At 35.7% G+C, this 21,602-nt stretch overlaps 2 protein-coding genes across 2 annotated transcripts; both read left to right on the top strand.

The window, feature by feature from the left end:
* Positions 1-976: 976 nt before the first annotated feature.
* LOC104107763 (phosphatidate cytidylyltransferase 1-like) lies at positions 977-11,202 on the top strand. Its single transcript, XM_009616647.4, has 12 exons — positions 977-1,191; positions 1,698-1,820; positions 2,548-2,801; positions 7,148-7,299; positions 7,513-7,654; positions 7,998-8,154; positions 8,913-8,960; positions 9,052-9,138; positions 10,330-10,458; positions 10,560-10,616; positions 10,789-10,872; positions 10,963-11,202. Exons 2-12 carry the CDS (start codon positions 1,752-1,754, stop codon positions 11,050-11,052), a joined length of 1,269 nt encoding a protein of 422 aa, XP_009614942.1. The 5' UTR covers positions 977-1,191; positions 1,698-1,751; the 3' UTR covers positions 11,053-11,202.
* Positions 11,203-13,245: 2,043 nt separating this feature from the next.
* On the top strand, positions 13,246-13,752 carry LOC138898404 (PRA1 family protein D-like). Its single transcript, XM_070184467.1, has one exon. The coding sequence runs from the start codon at positions 13,246-13,248 to the stop codon at positions 13,750-13,752; it is 507 nt and encodes a 168-aa protein (XP_070040568.1).
* The last annotated feature ends 7,850 nt before the right edge of the window (positions 13,753-21,602 follow it).

The following is a 21,602-nucleotide window of genomic DNA, read 5'->3' as shown; positions in this document are numbered from 1 at the left end:
TACTAAGGAAAAATAGGATACGTAGTAGAATTATTATATAAAAAAGTATGATAAAAGATAAATATGATTATTTAATAATAAAGAATGACAAAATGAGAGGAAAAAGCAAGATAACGATGCCGCCACACCAAATCCGTCGTTCCATAAAGTGATACTTTTAGTCATTACGTAACGATAGATTTAACGATACGATACAATAAAATCTAAGTAACAATCAAAACAAACATTATATTTAAAGTAACAATACGATACAACACAATATGTAACAACCATCCAAACAAGCTGTAAAAGCTTTTCAAAATGAAGCTTTTAGAAGAAGCTTTAAAGGCATTTTTCTATGACAAACCACTAAAAAAGAAAGGAACCAAAAAAGATGGGAAAAAAAACAAGAGAAAGTAATGAATACAAATAAGAAGGAAATAGAAAAGAGAGGATAGGGAAAGAAATAGAATGCCAAAAAAATAAAATAAAAATGCACATCCCTCTATTATTGGTTATTTGGTTTAGCTGGAAATTTTAGCAACCAAAAGCTCCTAAAGTGACAAGTGTTTATCATTAACTCATTGCTCCAGATAGATATTATGTATTTATGTTGACATTTCTGCCCCCTGATGCTTCTATTATTAATTTTGGCATATTAAACAAATGACTCATTAATACTTAATCACACATTTACTATTAATTAACTTAGATATTCTAGATTTAGGCATATTCTTGATTTAACTATTGGGTATTCCTGAAAATCTGAAATTTAGCTTGAAATTACATAAATTTTACATAAATAAACTCTTCAGTTCCTTGACCCTTTTTTTTTTTAAAGGAAATAAAAATAGTTTATGTTTCTATTAAGGAATATCTTTTGGCAAACAAAAGCCAAAGAGTGCAATATAATACCATAAGCTTTTTAAATTTCTTTTTTGTTTTTATCGAACGCATGAGAATAAAGACAGTGATGCCACTACTCTTGGACTTATATTTTTGGTATTTATTTATCTTTTAATTATTGTTAAGTACGGAGTATAGTTTTTATAAGCCCCATATAATCAGGAAAATTCAAGAGCTTGTTCTATAATTATCGAAAATCTAAATTTCAGTTCTCCTGTTATAACTCCAAAAAATTTACCCTCCAAATTTAACCAAAAAACAAAGCCATAACTCAGAAACTTCATATTTTTGCTCCCACAAACACAGGTATATTCTCTTTAATTTCTCATTATGTTTAAATTTTAATTGGCTGTGCTATTTTTTCCACTGTCTGTTTATGATTTTTGAACTTATTTATTTGAAAGAAGTTAAGTTTGTTTCGTTTATTGAAGAAGACTCTTTTAGCAAAATAGTATTTTGTTGTTATTTCTTGATTGAAACTGTCTAAATTGTTAGCTTTTTTTAATCAAGATACAATTTTTTTGTTATGTTTGAGTTTTTTCCCCCACTTTTCTTGATTAGGGTTATGAGTTATTGCAATTTTTAGTTGAGTTTATTATGTGGGGTTTATAAAGGTTTGAACTTTTCAGTTTTCATAAGATGGCAATGCTTACTGAAATGGTGTTACTGAAATTATGTTGTATGTATTTGTATCTTTGAGTTTTATGTGTATCATAAATCTATATGAATAGTAATATTCTCTGTTAAATTCCATGATTTTGGCTATTTCTAGCTACATTAGCTTCTTATTATTTATTTTTGAAATTTTCTAGGTGGCTGTAAGTATTCATGCATTAGTAGTGGAGTAAAGATTTGATATTGAAGTAATGCAAAAGGATAGTAATTCGGGTGCCCCAGGAACACCACGACTACGTCGTCGCAGAGGATCAAATGAGGTGACTTTCCTTTTGTTTCAGTGTTTTTAGTGACTGGATGCATTTCTATTTTTTTTTCTGGTTGCTCTTAGTCGGTTTTAATCGCTTAAATTTAAGAATGAAAGAGTGTAGATGAATAACGGAATGACATTGAGAGTTAATGTGCCTTTTGACAAAAGCAGTGGTATGGACTGAATATACAGTTTAAGATGTTAATTTGATTTTTGTATTGTATTAGTGGTAGTGAAAAAAATTAATGAAGTAGCGGTTCAAAATTTGTTTGATAGTCAGGTTCGAGCCCCGCAGTAAGGGAACTAACTCAGGTATTTAAGTGGAGACAGGTAGAGGGGCAGGTCCATCATTCCCGAGTTTCGTAGGCTCGGACCAAAGGGTCAGCTCCAGACAGATTTCTCGGTCATAAAAAAAAAGTTGTTTGATAGGAAAACATCACATTAACATTTAAAATTTGAATAATTAAATATGTTTCAACTCTTGAAGATTGTGAAAGTGGTATCGACGGCAGAATAACATTATCAGTATGATGGTGTGAAACAATTTGGAATGTCTTGTCATATAAAATGGAAAGGGGGGATTCCTTATTTTTTTGGATAAGTAGTACTCCTATTATTTATTGCTTATTCAATTCTGCGACTAGAAAATGCTAGATTTTGGTTTTCGGAATCTTGTAGATGCTACGTGTCTGAAGTTGTTGCTGAAGTTCTTTTTCTCCCTCTTCCTGAAATTTCAGGATCCTCAGGAGGTTACCAAAGCAAATGGAGCCCATTTGCTTGTTGACGATCGGAGCAAGTATAGGTCAATGTTGATCCGTCTATATTCAACGCTCTGGATGATTGGTGGTTTTGCTTTCATCATTTACATGGGGCATCTTTATATTTGGGCCATGGTAGTAGTAATACAAATCTTTATGGCAAAAGAGTTGTTCAATCTACTTAGAAAAGCGCATGAAGACAAGCAACTTCCTGGTTTCAGGCTATTAAATTGGTGAGCAATATCATTCTTGTATTTTGCTTTCCTGATAAATTTTCTTTTGCCATTGGACTTCTTCTAAAGGCCATGTATTTTACTGAAAAGTGAGTTTGCATTGAAGAAAAAGGCGAATAACATCTTCAGAGTGGTTTTCATATAAAGGACATTGACTGCAAATCTGAAAGCCTCTTTTGGAGGTTGTTCTGGGTGAGGCATGCCTCCCTAGCCGCTGGCCAAGAGAAACAGGAGACTTTCAGAGGGGCATTATGCGAGTCATTCTGTGATGGAAAAGTACCACTCTTGTCGTGAGAAATCAAGAGTATGTAACAAGATCTCACAGAAAAAAGACCGTTTGTCTGTCCTCTTCAAATGAAGGAATCTGATTTCGGTTGATCTAGAGCGAAGTTGCTGATCAATGTTAACAAATCACATGTCCTTTTAACTTCCTAATCACTTAAGTTCCTTTGGAAGAAAAGATAATCCTAGTGAAGTGGAAAAATAAGCTATCATGGTGTTGTGAAGAGAAGAAATACTATAGATATCATGAAAACTGTGCTTTGAGAGATGAGAGACTCAACCAAGCATCCTCTCAAAATCTAAATTTCCTGCCATTGCCAAGTAGAAAACCATAATTTTCAGTGAATTTGCCTCCATAAGAATGCATATGCTTCCAAATTCCATGAGGTTCGGTTGATTCTTTGGTGAGCCGAGGATTACCCAAAGTGAGCTTTTCAGCCAATAATCTTCCCCATACGTTCTCATCCTTTTTGAATCTCCAATACCATTTTAAAAGAAGACTTTCATTATGGGACTTCAAGTTCTTAATCCCAAGACCCCCGTTCTTCCTGTTTCTGATAGCATTTTCCCCGGCCATCGAGAGTTGCCCTGTTTGCTCTATTCCATAGGATATCTCTTCTCATCTTGTGAATACACGTTAAGATTGACACCAATGCTTGAAAGAGGAACATGCTGCTGGTTTGAAGAGCACCAGGAACACTATTTAAGAGTGGCTCTTCCCCCTATAGATATATACTGCTGTTTCTAGTTTGCCAAATTTTATCCGTCTTCTCGAGAACTCCATTCAAGATATTGATGGATTTGTGCTTCAGATGTATTGTTGGCCGAGAACCAATGTTGTATTGTAGGATGATAGCTAGTTGGTGAATATTTGAAACTTAAATTAACGGAAAGAGTGAACTTTTTGAGAAGTCGATGTGAAGTTCGGGGAAGGCCGCGAAAGGTTCTGTTTCAACCACTACTAGAAATTCGGCAAAAACCGACCAAGGTCGACCGACCAACTTTGGTCGGTCAAAAAACCGACCAAAAAACCGACCAAAGTTGGTCGGTTTTACAAAATATTTGTTTTTAATTTTTTTTTACGAAACCGACCAACTTTGGTCGGTTTTCTTTGGCGCAAAAGTGCGGGAAACTATTTTTGAGTCCCGCGAAATTTATTTTTCAAGAAACCGACCAACTTTGGTCGGTTTTTCAATTAAAATAAATAAAAATTAATATTAAAAAAACTGACCAATCGGCTGGTCATTTTAAAAAACCGACCAACTTTGGTCGGTAATTTTACTTTTTAATAAAACCGACCAACTTTGGTCGGTTAATTTCGTGCGAAAATACAATTAAAGAGTATAAATCAAATAAAAGACAGTCTTAAAACACAATGCACCAATGGTCTAGTGGTAGAATAGTATCCTGCCACAGTACAAACTCCGGTTCGATTCCCAGATAGTAAATCTTTTGATTACATAATTAAAATACGGACCAACTTTGGTCGGTTTTTTTTGCAATGTTTTTTTTTTGAATTTAATTGACCGACCAAAGTTGGTCGGTAATTTCCGACCAAGTTTGGTCGGTATGCCTTTCCGACCCCTAAAATACCATCCACACGTAAATGGTCGCGTTTTGGTCGGTTATTGGCCATTACCGACCAACGTTGGTGGTTTTTTTGGTCGGTTTTTACCGGATTTCTAGTAGTGAACTTAATCGTCCTATAATTTAAAACTAGTAGATAGTGGTGTGAAAGGTGATTGAATTGAAACTAAACACAAATTTCAGAATGGAGAATGGAACTTACTTGAGCTAGAAAGGAATCATATGGATTGTTTGGGAGGTCAATTGGCGAAGTCTGTCAATTATTTGAAATACAGTATAGTCAGTCTGAGAACTTGAGGCCACAGGAGAGTTATGCAGAAGGTGGAGGAAATAAGACCAGCTATAGAAGTACTGCTCATTCTAAAGCTTCAATAAGTTCGATAGATCCCTTCGAATAGTTGCGACTGAAGGGAAAATGAGAATTGTGACTATCATCCCAAATTTTCCTTAATGCAGCTTTCTTGAATTTGGATGTTCAAAAGTTCTTGAAGAAGGATACGTCTGGCTGATCTTCCTTCCAACAAAATCTCTGCATCTGAAAGCTATCCTAAAGTGGCAAAGATGGAGAAATGTCGAGGAGGATTCTCTAAAACAAGTGAATTCTTCTTTCGAAGGTGCCCGATGGAGTATTTGGTGATGTTACATCAGATATTCCAGCTTGCTCGGAAATTAGGAAACGAGCCTAACAGACATGAAAGTTTTTCAGTAGGAGTTTAAGTGTCAGATAAGAACAGAATGTTCTTCTGTTCGAATTTCGTTAAGACTAAAAGCGGAAAATATTAAGGTGTGTGAATGCCACTTGGGAGAACACAAGCTATCAGTGAACTGGTTCTGCCTCTACTCTGTTCCCATTTTGATTAATTGTGCCATCAAAGTCAAATATCCATGCCCTCCTCTTCTGTGACAGCTATTTCCTCGTCCCGTTGTAGGATATTAGGGGAAGAGATGAACTCCTACTACACCTGGATTAGACTCTTAGGAACTACCTCTTCATCTTTGGTTCGATGAAGTTTTAGAGCAACTGGTGACTCTTCTGGTGGATGTTGGAGTTGGATGCTGCATCTAGACATCGGTTGCATCTAAGATGGGCAAAGATATGTGTTCGGTGGATATACAACTGGAGCCCGGCAAGATTTGAAATAGAAGTTGTGGAATTGATTTTCGAGGTTCCAATTTGGGTTGATTAACAACATTGCTAAGTTGTTGTCGGAGATTTTCACTATGCAGCCAGAATGTCGGGAAGTCTGGCATCTATGACATAACACCGTACCCTTGAAGATGATGAATAGCTGTAGGCCAATTCTCTTTTCCACATTGGTTATTACAAAATAGAGGGGGAGGGGAGACGTGTTTAACGGGTCAAAAAATTCAAAAATTGAGTAGCAGCTTCCCAATGAGAGCACTTGGAAAAAGAAAATCTTAATCGGAGTACAAAGTGGTCAGTATGGGATGTCCAAAGCCAGGTTCAGAGCCAAGCTCATCCTATACTGCGATCATTTGGTACAAAGAGAAGTTATACATGGATTATAGTGCATGGATTAGTTATGTAGGGATTAGTAATACATGGACTATTTCTTGACGGGTGTTCTATTCATTGCACTAACAGTGGATATAGAAGATATCATTTAAAATATTTATTTATTTATTTGAATAAAATAGCAATGAGTTTGCAATTATACCCTTGTGGGATTGCACTGCGTTTGTTGTTGTTGTTGTAGTTTACAATTATACCCTTGGATGCTTGGCCTTCATTGGCTTCTAGGAAAAAGGCAAGGATAATTTTGTCCTTTTGGTGTTTATCCATGTATAAGTTATACATAGATTAGTTATTCCATGCTGTTGGTGGTATAAAATAGTAAACCAATTGGTGTATTAGTTATACAAGGATTAGTTATACATGATTCAAAATATAAACCAAACATTGGATAAAGTTATACCATGGTTATTTTCCTTATACATCATACAAAACGACCCCTTAGGGGTGAAGCACATGAAGCCTAACTTTGGTGAAGCACGCGGAATGGCTATCTTGAATAGTAAGTCACCCACATTATATGCTTCCAGCTGTGGTGAGGTCCAAAGTGCAGACTTGCACGTGATGGACCCGGTACAAGTGGAAATGAACTCGTATCTGGTCTAGGTTAGGTATATTTTGAACAAAGAGGGAATTCTCGAAATTACTTGATATTGGTTTAGCTAATCTGGTTCATATGTGGACTTGGGACTATTTTAGTTGGCCTGTGATACACAGACTGAAACCTCCAAGCTGTCAGGCTATGGAAACTAGATAAGCAAATCTACTGTTGCCTTTGCATCACTTGAGCTCACGGTTGCCTCTGTTGAGTCCCTTCACTAGTGATATATATCTGCAGAATGTAGTTTGAGAAGCTTGGGTATTTATATTACAAGATTGATGCAGTATCTTAGTGTTTACAGGTTCTCTTTTCTGTTTTTGCTTATTATATTATTCTTTCCAGGCACTTTTTCTTTACAGCAATGCTGTTTGTATACGGACGCATCCTGAGCCAGAGGCTAGTCAACACGGTTACATCAGACAAATTTTTATACAAGCTTGTTAGCAGATTTATCAAGTATCACATGGTCACGTGTTATTTCTTGTATATCACAGGTTTGTACGGGCTATTTTATAGTACTCACTCAATGTTGCAATGTCGACAATCACTTTTCCATTTAACAACACCCAAGGCATATCAAATCACAAATTGTTCTGTATACTGTTCCTTATTTTTTCATAATATGAATGACTTTGTGATACTGACTGCTGGATTACTACCTTTTCCGCTGGTTGAGTTTTACTGTTTTCCCTCTCATTTGAAATCAGGTTTTATGTGGTTCATTTTGACATTGAAGAAGAAGAGGTACAAGTATCAATTTGGCCAGTACGCTTGGACTCATATGATTCTGATTGTAGTATTTACTCAGTCCTCTTTCACTGTAGCCAATATTTTCGAGGGAATTTTCTGGTAAGACCGCTTAAATCTATTTCTTCCATTTTGAATGGATTTTCTGTTTCAGTAGTCTTTCACTTGCCGGTTTTATGTTATTTTACTGCTGAAACTATTCTTTGAAGACTACCCTGCCCTCCGCTTCTTCTAATTGTTTTTGTTCTCTTTGGGAAGTAATCATTTGGACCAACTTCAGGTTTTAATTTCTTTCCTCAGCGTGCATATGTCTAGTCGAAAGATAGAGGGCTTCTTTTATGTTTTTGGAACTGCCACATTATACCACATGTTTTGGCCATTTTGACAAGATCAACAAAATTGGACATGGATATAGAACTTCAAACAAAGGTTTATTATAATGCAGGTTCCTTCTTCCAGCATCACTCATTGTCATCAATGATATAACTGCTTATATTTTTGGATTCTTCTTTGGAAGAACTCCTTTGATCAAGTTGTCCCCCAAGAAAACTTGGGAGGGCTTTATTGGGGCATCAGTATCAACCATTATCTCCGCATTTCTGGTAAGTTGTTGTGTATTTCAGGAAAAAAAAATTTCATGGACTTGTCTCTAGTTTGGAATTTATGAATTGATGACGGTGCACATTGGTCCTATTCGCATGTTGTTATGTCAGCTTATTAAGATAAACGCTATCTTTTACAATATGCTACTTACTTCTTGTGCTCAAATTTGTTCTAGGTTCTGCAAAATATGTATCTATACAAATGTTAGAAGGTAAAGTGATGGTTGTTGTAATGTTAGAATTAATTAATTATGATTGTTCTGGCACCGCGTCTCTTTTCAGTAACAGTTCTGGCGAGACAGCCTCTATATTGCCCCTTCGGCTATTGTTATGGCAACAACTTTTCCACAGAGATTTTTATGACCTAACTTCCCTGTGAAATTCTTGTGATTAGAACATTTTTAAGAATTTTCGGGCAAGTTTTCCCGCAACCATTCAGACAGCTATTTGCTTTTTATGTTTAGAATAAGCTAACTCAAGTTGGATTTCTCACCTTGACTTCAGGGGTCGTGTTAGTGTGAATGAGTTACAATATTAGCAATAGTGTTACGTGTTAGTGTTTAGTTAGTCTCTCATAAATATAACATATGGATTGTATGTCTTGTATTGTGTTGTCATCAAATTATCTATGTACTCTCTCCCCTTCTCGTGTTTTTCCCGCACCTACTAAAGATTTGTCTTCAAAACAATGATTTGAGAAGGGTGTATGCCTTTTGCAATAATTTGCTAATTACTTTCTGTTATGTGCTAATTTGCAGCTTGCCAATATATTTGGTCGCTTCAGGTGGCTAACATGCCCTAGGAAGGTAATGTTTTAGGGTAACGTCTCTCCAAATTGGCTTGAGAGATTTGCTCCTCTGTTTTGGAAACCTTAAAATTCCAAATTGTTTAATGCAGGATTTATCAGCTGGGTGGCTTGATTGTGATCCTGGTCTACTGTTTAAACCAGATTATTTTACTGTACCTGAGTGGTTTCCTGCATGGGTGAGTGAAATTCCGTCAAAACTTCGACATTTCAAGTTTTTTTTTGGTTGCTTTGTTACTACTTGCATATTTACTATTCTAGTGACTTTGGTAAAACCTTGTATCTTCATGTTGTTACTCCCATGCCTCAACCATTAGGCCATTCCTTTGGCAACCTGAAAAGTGTGATTCTTTTATTATAAAAATGGATCTAATGGTTTTACTTTTTAACTGCTACTCCATCTGGAAGGGTATGAAAATTAAATTAAATGTCCGGAAGACCATAAAACTACTACCATTGGCAAATCATAGAATCGAACACAGGAATATCAAACTGAATGCCAGTAATTGATTGTGGATTTCTTGGAGGCGAACTAGCTTTAATTAATTGTGGTTGGTGCATTCCTGCCCCCCCAAAAAAAAGGGAAAGGAGAAAAATGTGAGTGGTGCTTTGCAGATAGTTCATTTCTTTGATAGAGTGTAGCAGATGGCTAATTATTTTGGCGACATGAAACTTCTAATCATTTCCTAACAATCTAGAAAGCCGGTAACAATGTAAAAAAAGAAGAAGATAAAATAAGAGGCTAACAGAAAAACCAGAAGAGGTTGCGATCTAAAATTTTATCAGTTTGGGGCTTGAAACAAGGTTGGTGGTGTGCACATTGTTAATCATGTGACATTGTTACTTAAAAAATCCTTTGAGGTATATGAGTATTATACTTGTGTCATATTTTTAGAAGCAAAAACTTGTTTAGACGATTTTGACCACAACGAACGTCCTCACTGGTGGTCAAATTTTTTGGACATGCTTTGAATATAAAAGTGGGTACAAGTTATCGTTTAGCGTAAGTTAATTTGATGTTGTGTGTGATAACTAACATTATATATGAACTTTAAGTATAATATTTGTGAAACTGCCTTTAGTCTGTAGATTAGTTTTATGTCAACCATAATGATTTAAAATTTCTTAAAATATTGAGCGTTGAATAATGCGGTTCATGAGATAAAACTGCAAGTGGTTCATTTCGATTGTCCTAACACTCAACATGAGATTATCCGGTGATTCATCCTTTTGAAAAAAAGTTGATTTCAAGTTATTTGCCTCTTCTTCGTTATGCTTGTGTTATTATTAACCTTTCTGAAGTCAATTTAAATCCTTTTTTAGTTAATCCATCATTGGCATAACAACTTCACTAATTCTTACTATTGCAGTTCCCTTGGAGAGAGATCTCTGTTTTGCCTGTGCAATGGCATGCCTTGTGGCTTGGCTTGTTTGCATCAATCATAGCGCCTTTTGGAGGCTTTTTCGCTAGCGGCTTTAAGAGAGCCTTCAAGATTAAGGTTCAAAGTTATTACTTCGTCTTGTTTTTAGTTACCCTCGTGGGATCGTTACTAATATGTTGCAGTCATCTAATCTCCCTCTCTCTCTCTCTGTGCTGTAGGATTTTGGTGATAGTATACCTGGACATGGTGGCATCACAGATAGAATGGATTGTCAGGTGAGCTAAATGAAATATGGCTCTCTATACCTTGTTAGTACGATTAGAATTTCCATAGACCGATAGATTTCTCCTTCACTTCTCCTCCTACTCTGGCCTGTTAGTAGTGCTTTCTTGTTGCGATCTGAATTATCGAGTTAGTGAGTGTCTTCTTATGTGTATGATCATGCAGATGGTGATGGCTGTTTTCGCATATATCTATCATCAGTCTTTTGTGGCGCCTCAGAATTTGTCAATTGAGATGGTCTTGGATCAGGTACGTGGCTCAAGTTACATGAAGTCCGGTAAATTTCTTGTAGAAGTATTTCTGTTTGAGCTGATATACTTAGAACTCTATATGATACAGATAATAATGAACCTGAGCTTTGAGGAGCAGCGAGATCTGTACTCGAAACTTGGGCAAATCATCCAGGAGAAAATGTTTGGAGAATCCTGAGCACATATTGTATATGTTTTTTTTTTTTTTTTTTTGTTTAGCGTCGCTGCTGTTGACATTTTGCACACTGTACAGTGCCTCTGTCACTCTCTATATCTCTTTGTATTTTTGGTTTGTTTTTCTCCTTATATTATTTAGTAGTTCAGACTACTATATTGATCAAATTATAGGGCATGATTATGAAACTGCAAGAGTGGGTTGCTCTAGTGGTGAGCACCCTCCACTTCCAACCAAGACGTTGTGAGTTCGAGTCACCCCAAGAGCAAGGTGGATAGTTCTTGGAGGGAGGGAGCCGAGGGTCTATTGGAAACAGCCTCTCTATCCCAGGGTAGGGGTAAGGTCTGCGTACATATTACCCTCCCCAGACCCCACTAGTGGGATTATACTGGGTTGTTGTTGTTATAAAACTGCAGAAAGCTAGATAATGTTATGGCATATACTTGGGAGTTGAGACTAATAACTGATTGATTCAAAAGATTGCATTCAGGCTCCCAAGTTATGCTTCTTTTAGCTTAAGAAAACTCTTCTTAATTCGCGTTGTGCCCAGGGGCGGATTTATAGCCCATTTTATGGGGTACGTGAACCCATAGTCTTTCCGTCTAATTAGATATTTTATGTACATATTTTTTAGAATTGATATAATATTATCTGCTGACACTCATGCTTTAAAGAGATCAATTCACATAGTATACTTTATTTTTTCTCCTTTATTTAGTGGTACACCCATATTATAAAAATTCTAGATCCGCCCATGGTTGTGCCTATAGATATTCAACTTTGCAGGTTCTATCTTTGTCACTTCACCATGTTCTGGTTCAAATAATTGGAGATTAGTTCATTAATTTACTTATCCATCCTTTTCTTAAGAGAGCATGCCATTAATTCTGCACTTAGTCAATTCAAGCTACAAATATACCTATTATTTGCAGCTTAGTGATTGACATTTGGCAATTAGTAGTCTCATCTCCTAAGGGTTCGTTTGGTATGAGGGATAAGGGATAATTAATTTCTAGATTAAATTTGAGATGAGTTTATCCTTCGTTTGGTTGGAATAAAATTATGGTATATTTAGTGTTATTTTTATTCCTATGCGAGAGTGGGATAACAATCCCTGAATAACTAATCGCGGCATAATTAATAACTTGCTTCCCAACCAAACGTTCCCTAAGTGAACTAATACACCTGTTATTGTATGACTAACCAAGTTGTTCAACGTCATGTTAAAGAGTTGAAAGATAGCAAATGAGTGGATAAAGTACTTTGATTTCGTTTTACAAGAACAAGAAGGCTTTCAAAATTGTGGTAACTGTTCTAAAATTAAACTTAGTAGACATATATGATGAAGTCTTGCAAAATGATAGAGCATACACTTTAGAAACAAATGATTTAATCAAAATAGTTTCATGAGAAATGTAATCCTTTAACAAATGTATTTTATTACCCTCGTAGAGTACACTATAGTAGCGAACACATTAACCTCAAGCATATGGCATACTGATCAATGAAGTGGGTCAAGAATTACGAGCTCTCGGGTTTGAATTCCAATGAAGGCAAAAATGATAGGCAAGAATTACTCAGTACATTTGCTAGTGGAAGATAGTAAGTATACCGTGAAATAAGTAACCCTGGAAGCAGAGGCGGAGCTAAGATTTGAAGTGTCTGGGTTCTAAATTTTAAAATAAAATATTATTTTCAGTGAGAATCGAACTCCCATCTTTTCCAACAAACCCATAACCCTTACCGTTGAACCAAGACCCCTTTTGTTACTAGGTTCGGCAGTATATATTTATATAGATTTAGTAAATATTTTAATACAAATATAGGGTTCCAAAAAAAGTCACTGGGTTCGCTCGAACCCGCACCCACTACTGTAGTTCCGCCCCTGCCTGGAAGGTAGTAAGTATACCGTAAAATAAGTAACCCACGAAATTAGTCGAGATGCATGCAAACTGACTCAAATACCCGTCAAACTATATAGGAGCACAATGGGTATGAAGCAAATGAATGTTTGGGTCAAATCGATATTTAGCAATATATTTGGGGTACAACTGAAAGGCAGTAGAAAAACTATAAATCTTGGTTCCCCACTTCCACGGTTCCACCTATAAACCCAATTACTTCACCTTATATTCCTCATTTACCGAATCAGCTTCGAATTTTCCGACCCGGAAAAAAAGAAGATCAAACTTCCCGATGTCTTCTCCTCCGCCGGACGCTGGACCAATTGCCGCCGTCACCGTTCGACCGTGGCCGTTATTCATCGATACCGCTGCCCTCAGCCTCCCAATCTCCTTCTCCGACGCAACATATCGGATCAACAAAAACCTCCGTTATTTCGCCGGTAATTACGTGCTAATCATCCTCTTTATCCTATTAATCACCCTAATTCTCCGTCCAATTTCACTCGTGTTGTTCCTAACCATATTCGCCGGTTGGATTTACCTCTACTTCTCCCGTAATGAGCCGTTGGATCTTTTTGGCTTCGATGTTGATGATAGGTTCGTGTTAGGGTTTCTGAGTTTGGTGACTGTCGTTGCGCTTCTGGTTTTTAAGATTTGGACGAATGTTGTCGTTTCAATTGGCTTTGGGATTGTGATTCTGTGTGTTCATGGTGCACTTCGGGCTCCGGAAGATCAGGAAGATTCACCTTATGGTGCTTTGCTGTCAGAAAGTCCCAGAGGGGATTATACTATTGTTTGAACTTTCATGATTCAATATTGTTTGAATTTTAGGGGAAAACTTGAGTTGGGTAATGTAACTAGTATTGTTAAATTGATGGAATTGGTTTTGGTGAATTCGTTAGAAATGTGGAGAGTTGAATTTGTGAAACAATTGCGGATTTTACTTCTTTGATGTAGTTGAATTTCCTTGTTATGTGCTAGAGGTAAACTAGTTTTAACCTGGCTGTCAGTCTACCGCAGGCTTGGGAATGGCAATGTGAGCAAAGCTCGTACTGTTGTTGTTATTGTTGTGCTAGAGGTAAACAGTGTGTTTTTTCGGATTTAAAGTGGTAGCTGCATTGCCATTAATGATGATTTGATGGTCAATACCAGTCCAAGAGGGAATGGTACTATTTGTTGAATTTCAATGTCGATTTAGGCTTTTCTTTTTCATTGGGATATGGTTGAGTATAGCCAAAAATGAGTTGGTAGTGTAATTAGTATTATTTAACCGTTGAAATTGGTTTTGTTGACACTTTCCAGATGCGGGTTGTTGAAGACTGAGGCCTTTTGTCTCTTGTTGGATTCTATGTTGGGAAATAAACTGGTGCTGTTTTTCATATTCTGCATAGTGATTGTTTTTGGTTTCAAGTCTCACTGCCACAAAAATGTTTGCATGTGCTTGGTCCAAGTAACCAATTATGCCTGCACTTGAGTAGGTGTATTGCAAATTTAAAATGAATATCTAAAGTGTCTTCTTTCTACTAGTAACTTAATCTTTAGATGAGGTGGTTCACATACTTCAATGAGATCAATTGTGAGATTGAGTTAGTTTGGACTGGAATTGTTGAATTGCCAATGAAAACTGTTTCTGTGCTTTTTCTTGTGCATGATGTGGACGTGAATGATTGTTTGGTGATCAAAGCTTGGTTGATTATCAATTTAAGAGTTGGTTGATTTGTAGTATAGGTTTAGGTTTCCAGTTCTATATAAAGTCTGATTGCCGTATATTGTCTGTATTATGTTTCACTGGTTCTACAAGCTTGGTCTGTTCATGTTTTTTTCTAGCTTTTTCTTGGTAGTGGGTTAATTATAGGAGTAGTATATTTGTTTCAATGTTATACTAGTTCGTAACCCTTTATTTTTTACTCTTCTCTAGTTGTGTTAAAGAAATAGTAGGTATCAAGACTTGTGTTTAGAGAGGGAGTACAGAATGAAGATGAAGGCAATGTGGGATAGTTTGTTTCTTGTTTTAAAAAAGGTATATGCGTGGTGTGATTCTGCTTGGTTTCTATTTTCCTATTGCTTTTTTATTTGATAACTCAGTTTTTATAGTGCCAAAGCGTGAACTGATTTAAGTTTGGTTTGGGAACCTCAAGGACCTGTTCTGCATCTATTTCCATTCCCACCTGGTTTGGAACGTCAAAGACTGCAAATAATTGGTGACTTACTTGGAAGTGTTTCTAGCATTTTGATTAAAAGACACTGCAGTCTTGAAGTAAATTTTGGTACAAAAGTACATATTAGCTTTTATTGCTTGAAAACCCCTTCTATCTCAATGGAGCTCTTATATCCCTTTCTTTGTCGACCCATCTTCACTTGCTCTGTTGGGTAAGGTAATTCTTATACGAAAATTGTCTGGTGTTGAGGACCTTTTTACCTTAATCTGAAGTTTTCCATCATCCATGGTTAAAGGTAGCCTTCTTCTGTAGGGTACTGATAAATTCTCTCTTTATTTGATAGCTTGTTGCTAAAAACTTTCCCAGGTTAAATGCACTGGTTTTGGATCTACATTTGGTCTTCCAATACGCCTGATTTGTGTTCAGATTGCTTCTTTCAGTTGCTAATTCGCATCTTTCTACTGTTGGATTGATTAGATAAAGATTTTTCTTGAACTCGTTAGGCTGCAATGACTCCTAGACTTGATCCTTTATTACTTTCTTTTTGAGCAGAAACTTAACTATGAGAAAAATGTGATTTTGAAATGGAAATTGCCGTTAGAATGAAGGTAGTTGTCTGAGAGTAGTTTTGAGATTTTTCTTGGAAGTTGGAACTGTGAGTTTGTTAACTTGCTGAGCCTCTAGCTGGTAACTTAGTTACGTGCAAATGGAATCAAATTACTGTGTTACTTCCTTCTGAACTATAGTCTGATTATGCTTTATCACCATGAATTTGATTTCTGAATAAAGAGCAAAGTCAAAATAACAGAAAACCAAGTCTGATTTGCTAAATTGTACGCTGTTATATTATTTGCTGAAAATGGGTAAAGACAAACGTAAAAACTTGGTGATTGCGACATGTTTTTAGAGTTAATTTGACGGATTATACAAGAATTTTCAACAATATTAGTCATTAATCAAGACTAACTGACTTTTCAAAAGTTTGGTTGAACAGGCTAATAATCTAGTTTTGATTCGACTAAGGAACAATACATGCACTGCACGTCTTTGTTAAACTACTTGATTAGTATGAAAAGAGAAATATCAAAAAATTTATATACAAGCATTCTTGCGTGTATGTACTAAATGTTTTTCGTTATACTAGCTTATTTTGTAACTTTTTTTTAGTGTTATAGTGTTAACCATGATAAAACTTCATTTTAGCTTTTAACTATTATGGTTAAATTGCTTCGTTTGGTATAAACATCGGGTGGGAACAAAAATTTACAAGTATTGATCTTTGAATTCTTGTCCAAAAACATCCTTTTTGAATGTGCACATGAAGTATCTCTAGAGAAAAAATCATTCGTAATGGATTTTAGAAGTGATCAAGCTTCATCCTCCCGTTCACCACCAAAATATAAAGAATAATGATGTTTGGAGGGACGTTTAATTTTGAATTTTCATGTGCAAGTTTTCTGATTTTCAAAATATGACGTTGATTTTGTGAGAGTGGTTGACTAAACTAATGTATGAGAGTTGTTCACTTCTAAAAATATTAATTATGGTTATTGTTTATGGGATACTTAAAGGATGTAACTTAAGTTGTATATATACTTTAGAGATGTTGCCGTCAAAAACTCGTATATGCTTTGCAATTGTTGTCATTAATATAGCCAATAATTATGACGCATATGACACAAAATAGTGCTGACATGGGATTTTTTTATTGGTTGGTATATATGCAAAGTATACTGTTATTAATTAATTTATTCATGTTCTTAGCATTGTAATTTGAAAATAAATATATCATGATCCTTGATTACTACAATCCCATTTTGATTGATACAAGAATAATGCATATGCGAAAGAGAAAAATATATACAAGCAATGATATGTATACGTACCAAAATTTTATCACGTAAGCCACTCAAAGCGCTTATGACACAAAATAGTCGACGTGTCAATTCTTGGTTGGTTCATCACACACAATAAAATGTGTTACTAATTTATTTATTTCATACTCAATGTTAATAATGTAATTCATAACTTAAATATCTTATGACTCGATTATTCATAATTAGTAAGTGCCAACTAACTCTCTTCACTTTGCCAAGGTAGTTAAGAAAAAATGAAAAACATCTATTAAAAAGTTATTTTATAAATCGTTGTGACTATATTCTTTTTCATCTTACCACACGTGTTACTTGCCTAAATTCTCGTCTTTGATTAAACCACAAGAGAGCAAAAAATAAGAAGGGTACGTGAACCACGTGAACAATTACAAGATAATTAACCTTGTAATTGTTTCGTGTTATTAGAAGGGACATTAGTTTTGTAATAGTGGTTAACACACGTACGAGAGTTGTTCACCTCTAAAAACATTAAAGATGTTCATTGTTGATACTTTAAGTATGTAATTTAAGCTGTGTATATACTTTAGGAAAATTTTGGTCATCCTATCTAATTATGACGTGTATGGGGATATGGAAAATTCATGATTGTCTAATATATGCAATAAATTCTGCTTTTAATTTATTTTACGATCTTGGCAATGTAATTTGAGAACTAAATATCTATCTAAAAGGATATTTTATAAATCATAAACGGTTGAGGTTTTAGTCTTTTTCACCTTTAAACACATGTGTAGTGTCTAAATCCTTGTCTTTATTTAAAACATAAAATATAAAAAACAATATACGAAGGTAAATCAAGTGTAACGACCCGACTTGTCGTTTTAAAAATTAACGCCCCGTTCAGTAACTTAAGGTCTCGAGTAGCTTCGCAATATGTATTATGACCCGTGAGAGTGGTCGAGTTTGATTTACTGAAGATTCGGAATTTAAGGAAAAGAACAATCCTTATTTAGAAGCTTAAATGGAAATAGTTGACCGGAGAGTTGACTTTTGAGCAAACAACTCCGGAATAGAATTTTGATGATGTCAATAGCTCCGTATGATGATTATGGACTTAGGAGCGTGTCTGGAAAATTATTCGAAGGTTTGTAGAGGAATTTGGCTTGAAATGGCGAAAGATGATTTTTTTGGGAAGTTTGACCGGGGTTGACTTTTTGATACCGGGGTCAGAATCCGATTCTGAAAATTTGAATAGCTTCGTTATGTCATTCATGACTTGTCTGCAAAATTTGAAGTCATTCCGGATTGATTTGATGTGTTTCGGCACAAGATATAGAATTTGAAAGTTGAAGTTCATAGATTTTGATTTAAAGTGCGATTCGTCGTTTTGATGATGTTTGATGTGATTTGAGGCCTCGAGCGAGTCCGTGTTAGGTTATGAAACTTATTGGTATGTTTAGATGGGGTCCCGAGGGCCTCGAGTGTGTTTCGGATGGGCTACAAGTCATTTTCTTCTATTTTGAACTGTTGAATCTATCATATGGTTTCCTTAATCGCGTTCGCGTCATCTCCTTCGCGTTCATGAAGTGTTATTGGGGAGGAGGAATTATTTGTTCTACGCGTTCGCGAGCCTCCATCCGAGATCGCGAAGGTCTGCCTTTCCCTTCTTCGCGTTCGCAGCTCCACATTCGCGTTCGCGTAGTAAAAACTGTGAGCTGGGGACGGGTGATCATTTCCTCTACGCGTTCGCATTCTTCTGTCCGCGAACGCGTAAGTATGCCTTTCCCTCATTCGCGTTCGCCTGGTTCTTCACGCGTCCGTGTAGCTCAGTTCGTGGGCACCCGATTTTCCTTCTTCGCGATCGCACAACTCTGTATGCGATCGCGTAGCACCTTTTGGGCAGTAGCCACTTTCCTTCTACGCGATTGCATTCGTTCTTCCGCGATCGCGATGCTTTGATGCCTGGGCAGAAACATTATGTTTTAAAAATGGGACTTCGTCCCATTTTCCATTTTTGACAGATTGGAGCTCGGGAAGATGCGATTTTCGGGAGTTTTTCAGAGAAAACAACGGGTTAAGTGTTCTAAACTCAATATTGGTTAAATTACCCGAATCCATGGTTGTTTTTAACATTTAATCGGTGAATTTAGTTGGAAAAATTGTGAAAACCCTCTTGGTTTAAATTTAAGATTTGGAGGTCGAATTGTTATTGGAATTCTATAAAATTGGTATGGTTGAACTCGTATCGGAATGGACGTTCGAATTTCATGAAAATTATGTCGGGTTCCGAGAGGCGGGCCATGCGTTGACTTTTTGGAATAAATTTTTAAGTCGACGTTTTATTATCTGGAATTATTTCCGATGAATGTTAATGAAGTTACACAATTAATTTGGATAGATTTGAGCGGTCCGGAGGTCAATTCAAGCAAGAAGGCGATTTTGGAATATCGGCATAACTTCAAAAAGGTAAGTGTCTTGCCTAACTTCGAGTGGGGGAATTACCCCTTAGGCATCGAGTCTTGTGTGCCATATTGTGTAATTGAAAATCATGTACGCGAAGTGACAAATACGTACTTGGTTTATATGTGCAAATTATATCGGTTGAAATTCATAGACGCCCTTAAGTATTGAGTTGGAAAATTGTTGTAACTTATTAAATCCCTTATTTGTCATGCCTCATTCCTTGTTTGCCGAGGTTGTTTTTATATGATAATTTGGTGTGATTGCTACTTGACTTTTATGTGAACTCTGTGTTTGTTTGAGTTGCCATTTTTATGGAAAATACTTTCATTATTGATTTTATCTACAGATAATTTAAATGAAAATTTTAGTTAATAAGATGAATTACTTTTTAGTTCACATTGTTGAAAATTTGGTATTGAATTATAAAGGCCATGAATCATATTGAGAAAAAGTGCCAAATTGTAAAATATTATCCGGTTGATTTGTTCATTCCCGAACATTTTGTTAAGATATTCTACACATTATGATCGAGTCGTGGCTCCTTATTGTGAATTTTTTTTATGTTGTAATATTCGAGCACTTGATGTACAATTTGTGATATGTTATAATATTTGAGCAATTGATGTGCAATTTGTGATATATTGTAATATTTGAGCAGTTAATGTGCAATTGTGATATGTTGTAATAGTTGGGCACTTGAGGTGCAAGTTGTATTATGCTATGATATTTGGGCACTTGAGGTGCGATTTGTGAAATATCGTGATATTGATACGCATACGGTGAGAAAATGGTAGATTGAAACGCGTAGCTAGTAGGGGAACTACTAGAAGGCATGCGGTGATATAAGGTCAGGGTGTTGAAACGTATGCGATGAGATAAGGATGGCTTGAAACGCGTGGCTAGTAGGGGAACTACTAGAAGTCATGCGGTGTGATAAGGGTGGCTAAAACGCGGAATGCTATTTCGGGAGAAAAAAATATATTTTTTAAAATTTAATGTAAAGGCTCCCGCGGTGATATAAGTAAATAAAATATTTGCGAATTTATTTATGATTTGAGACTACCAGGCGGTACCTCGGGAGTGCCCTTTTGTTGATATTTCTCTATGGCTGCACTTGCCTTTGGTTATTTTGTTTTTTCGTAATTTATAAATTCTTGTGTTCTCCGTGATATATTATTTTATTTAATATTAAGTGTTTTGTATTTCTTGATGTATTGTGTTGACCTTGAATTTTTTGTACGAGACTTTGAGGATTGTATTTTTGGGTTGTACTTGTTTTGATGATTGAGTTGTTTTAAGTGAAAGAAAATTTTTAGTATGTTTTAATTTAATAAATTTTATATACAAATCAGTAGTTTATTTGATGCTTTATTTTAATGAAAATGTCATTTTCTTCACTCAAACAATTTCTAAAATAAACTTACCTTTTTGTTGATTTCTTACTTGATTTAAAGATTTTTACCTTACTTTATTGAAAATAAATTAATCATGTGGATCTTATATACAATGATGATTTTATTATTGACACCTGAGTTATCCGTGTGATGGTGATAGAAATATGGGTACGAGGTACCGTAAAAAATATAAAAGTGGGTTGAGACCCGTAATTTTTATGATTGTGAAATGAGGTGCCACATGGTGACTTTTACTTGAAAATATATTTATTGAAAAGTATTATAACCTGAGAATTTTTATTTGAAAAATATATAGATGAAAGAATTTATATTTAAAGGACTTGATTAATTGGTTGTACTTGTGTTTTCTTATTCGTCTGAGCAATAATTATGATATTCTTGTTGCCTTGTGTAACGACCCGGCCGGTCATTTCGGGAGTTATAGCCCCGCTTCCCCCATTTCTATTTCCTTTATTCTTTTAAGCTATATTATGATATACCGGGTTAGTTGGTTCGGGTCCGGAATGGTTTCAGAGTGAAATGAGACACTTAGTCTCTTATTTAGAATCTTAAGTTAGAAAAGTCAACCGGATGTTGACCTATGTGTAAACAATCTCAGATTTTAATTCTGATGGTTTCGTTAGCTCCGTTAGGTGATTTTGGACTTAGGAGTGCATCCGGAATGTGATTTGGAGGTCCGTGGTAGAATTAGGCTTGAATTGGCGAAATTGAAAATTTGACGATTTTCGGTCGGCAGTGAAAAATTTGATATCGGGGTCGGAATGGAATTCCGAAAGT

This window comes from Nicotiana tomentosiformis, chromosome 9, assembly GCF_000390325.3.
Source record: "Nicotiana tomentosiformis chromosome 9, ASM39032v3, whole genome shotgun sequence".
NCBI classification, from domain to species: domain Eukaryota; kingdom Viridiplantae; phylum Streptophyta; class Magnoliopsida; order Solanales; family Solanaceae; genus Nicotiana; species Nicotiana tomentosiformis.
Note: the sequence above shows the minus strand (reverse complement) of the source record. Positions and strands in the feature narration are given on the sequence as shown.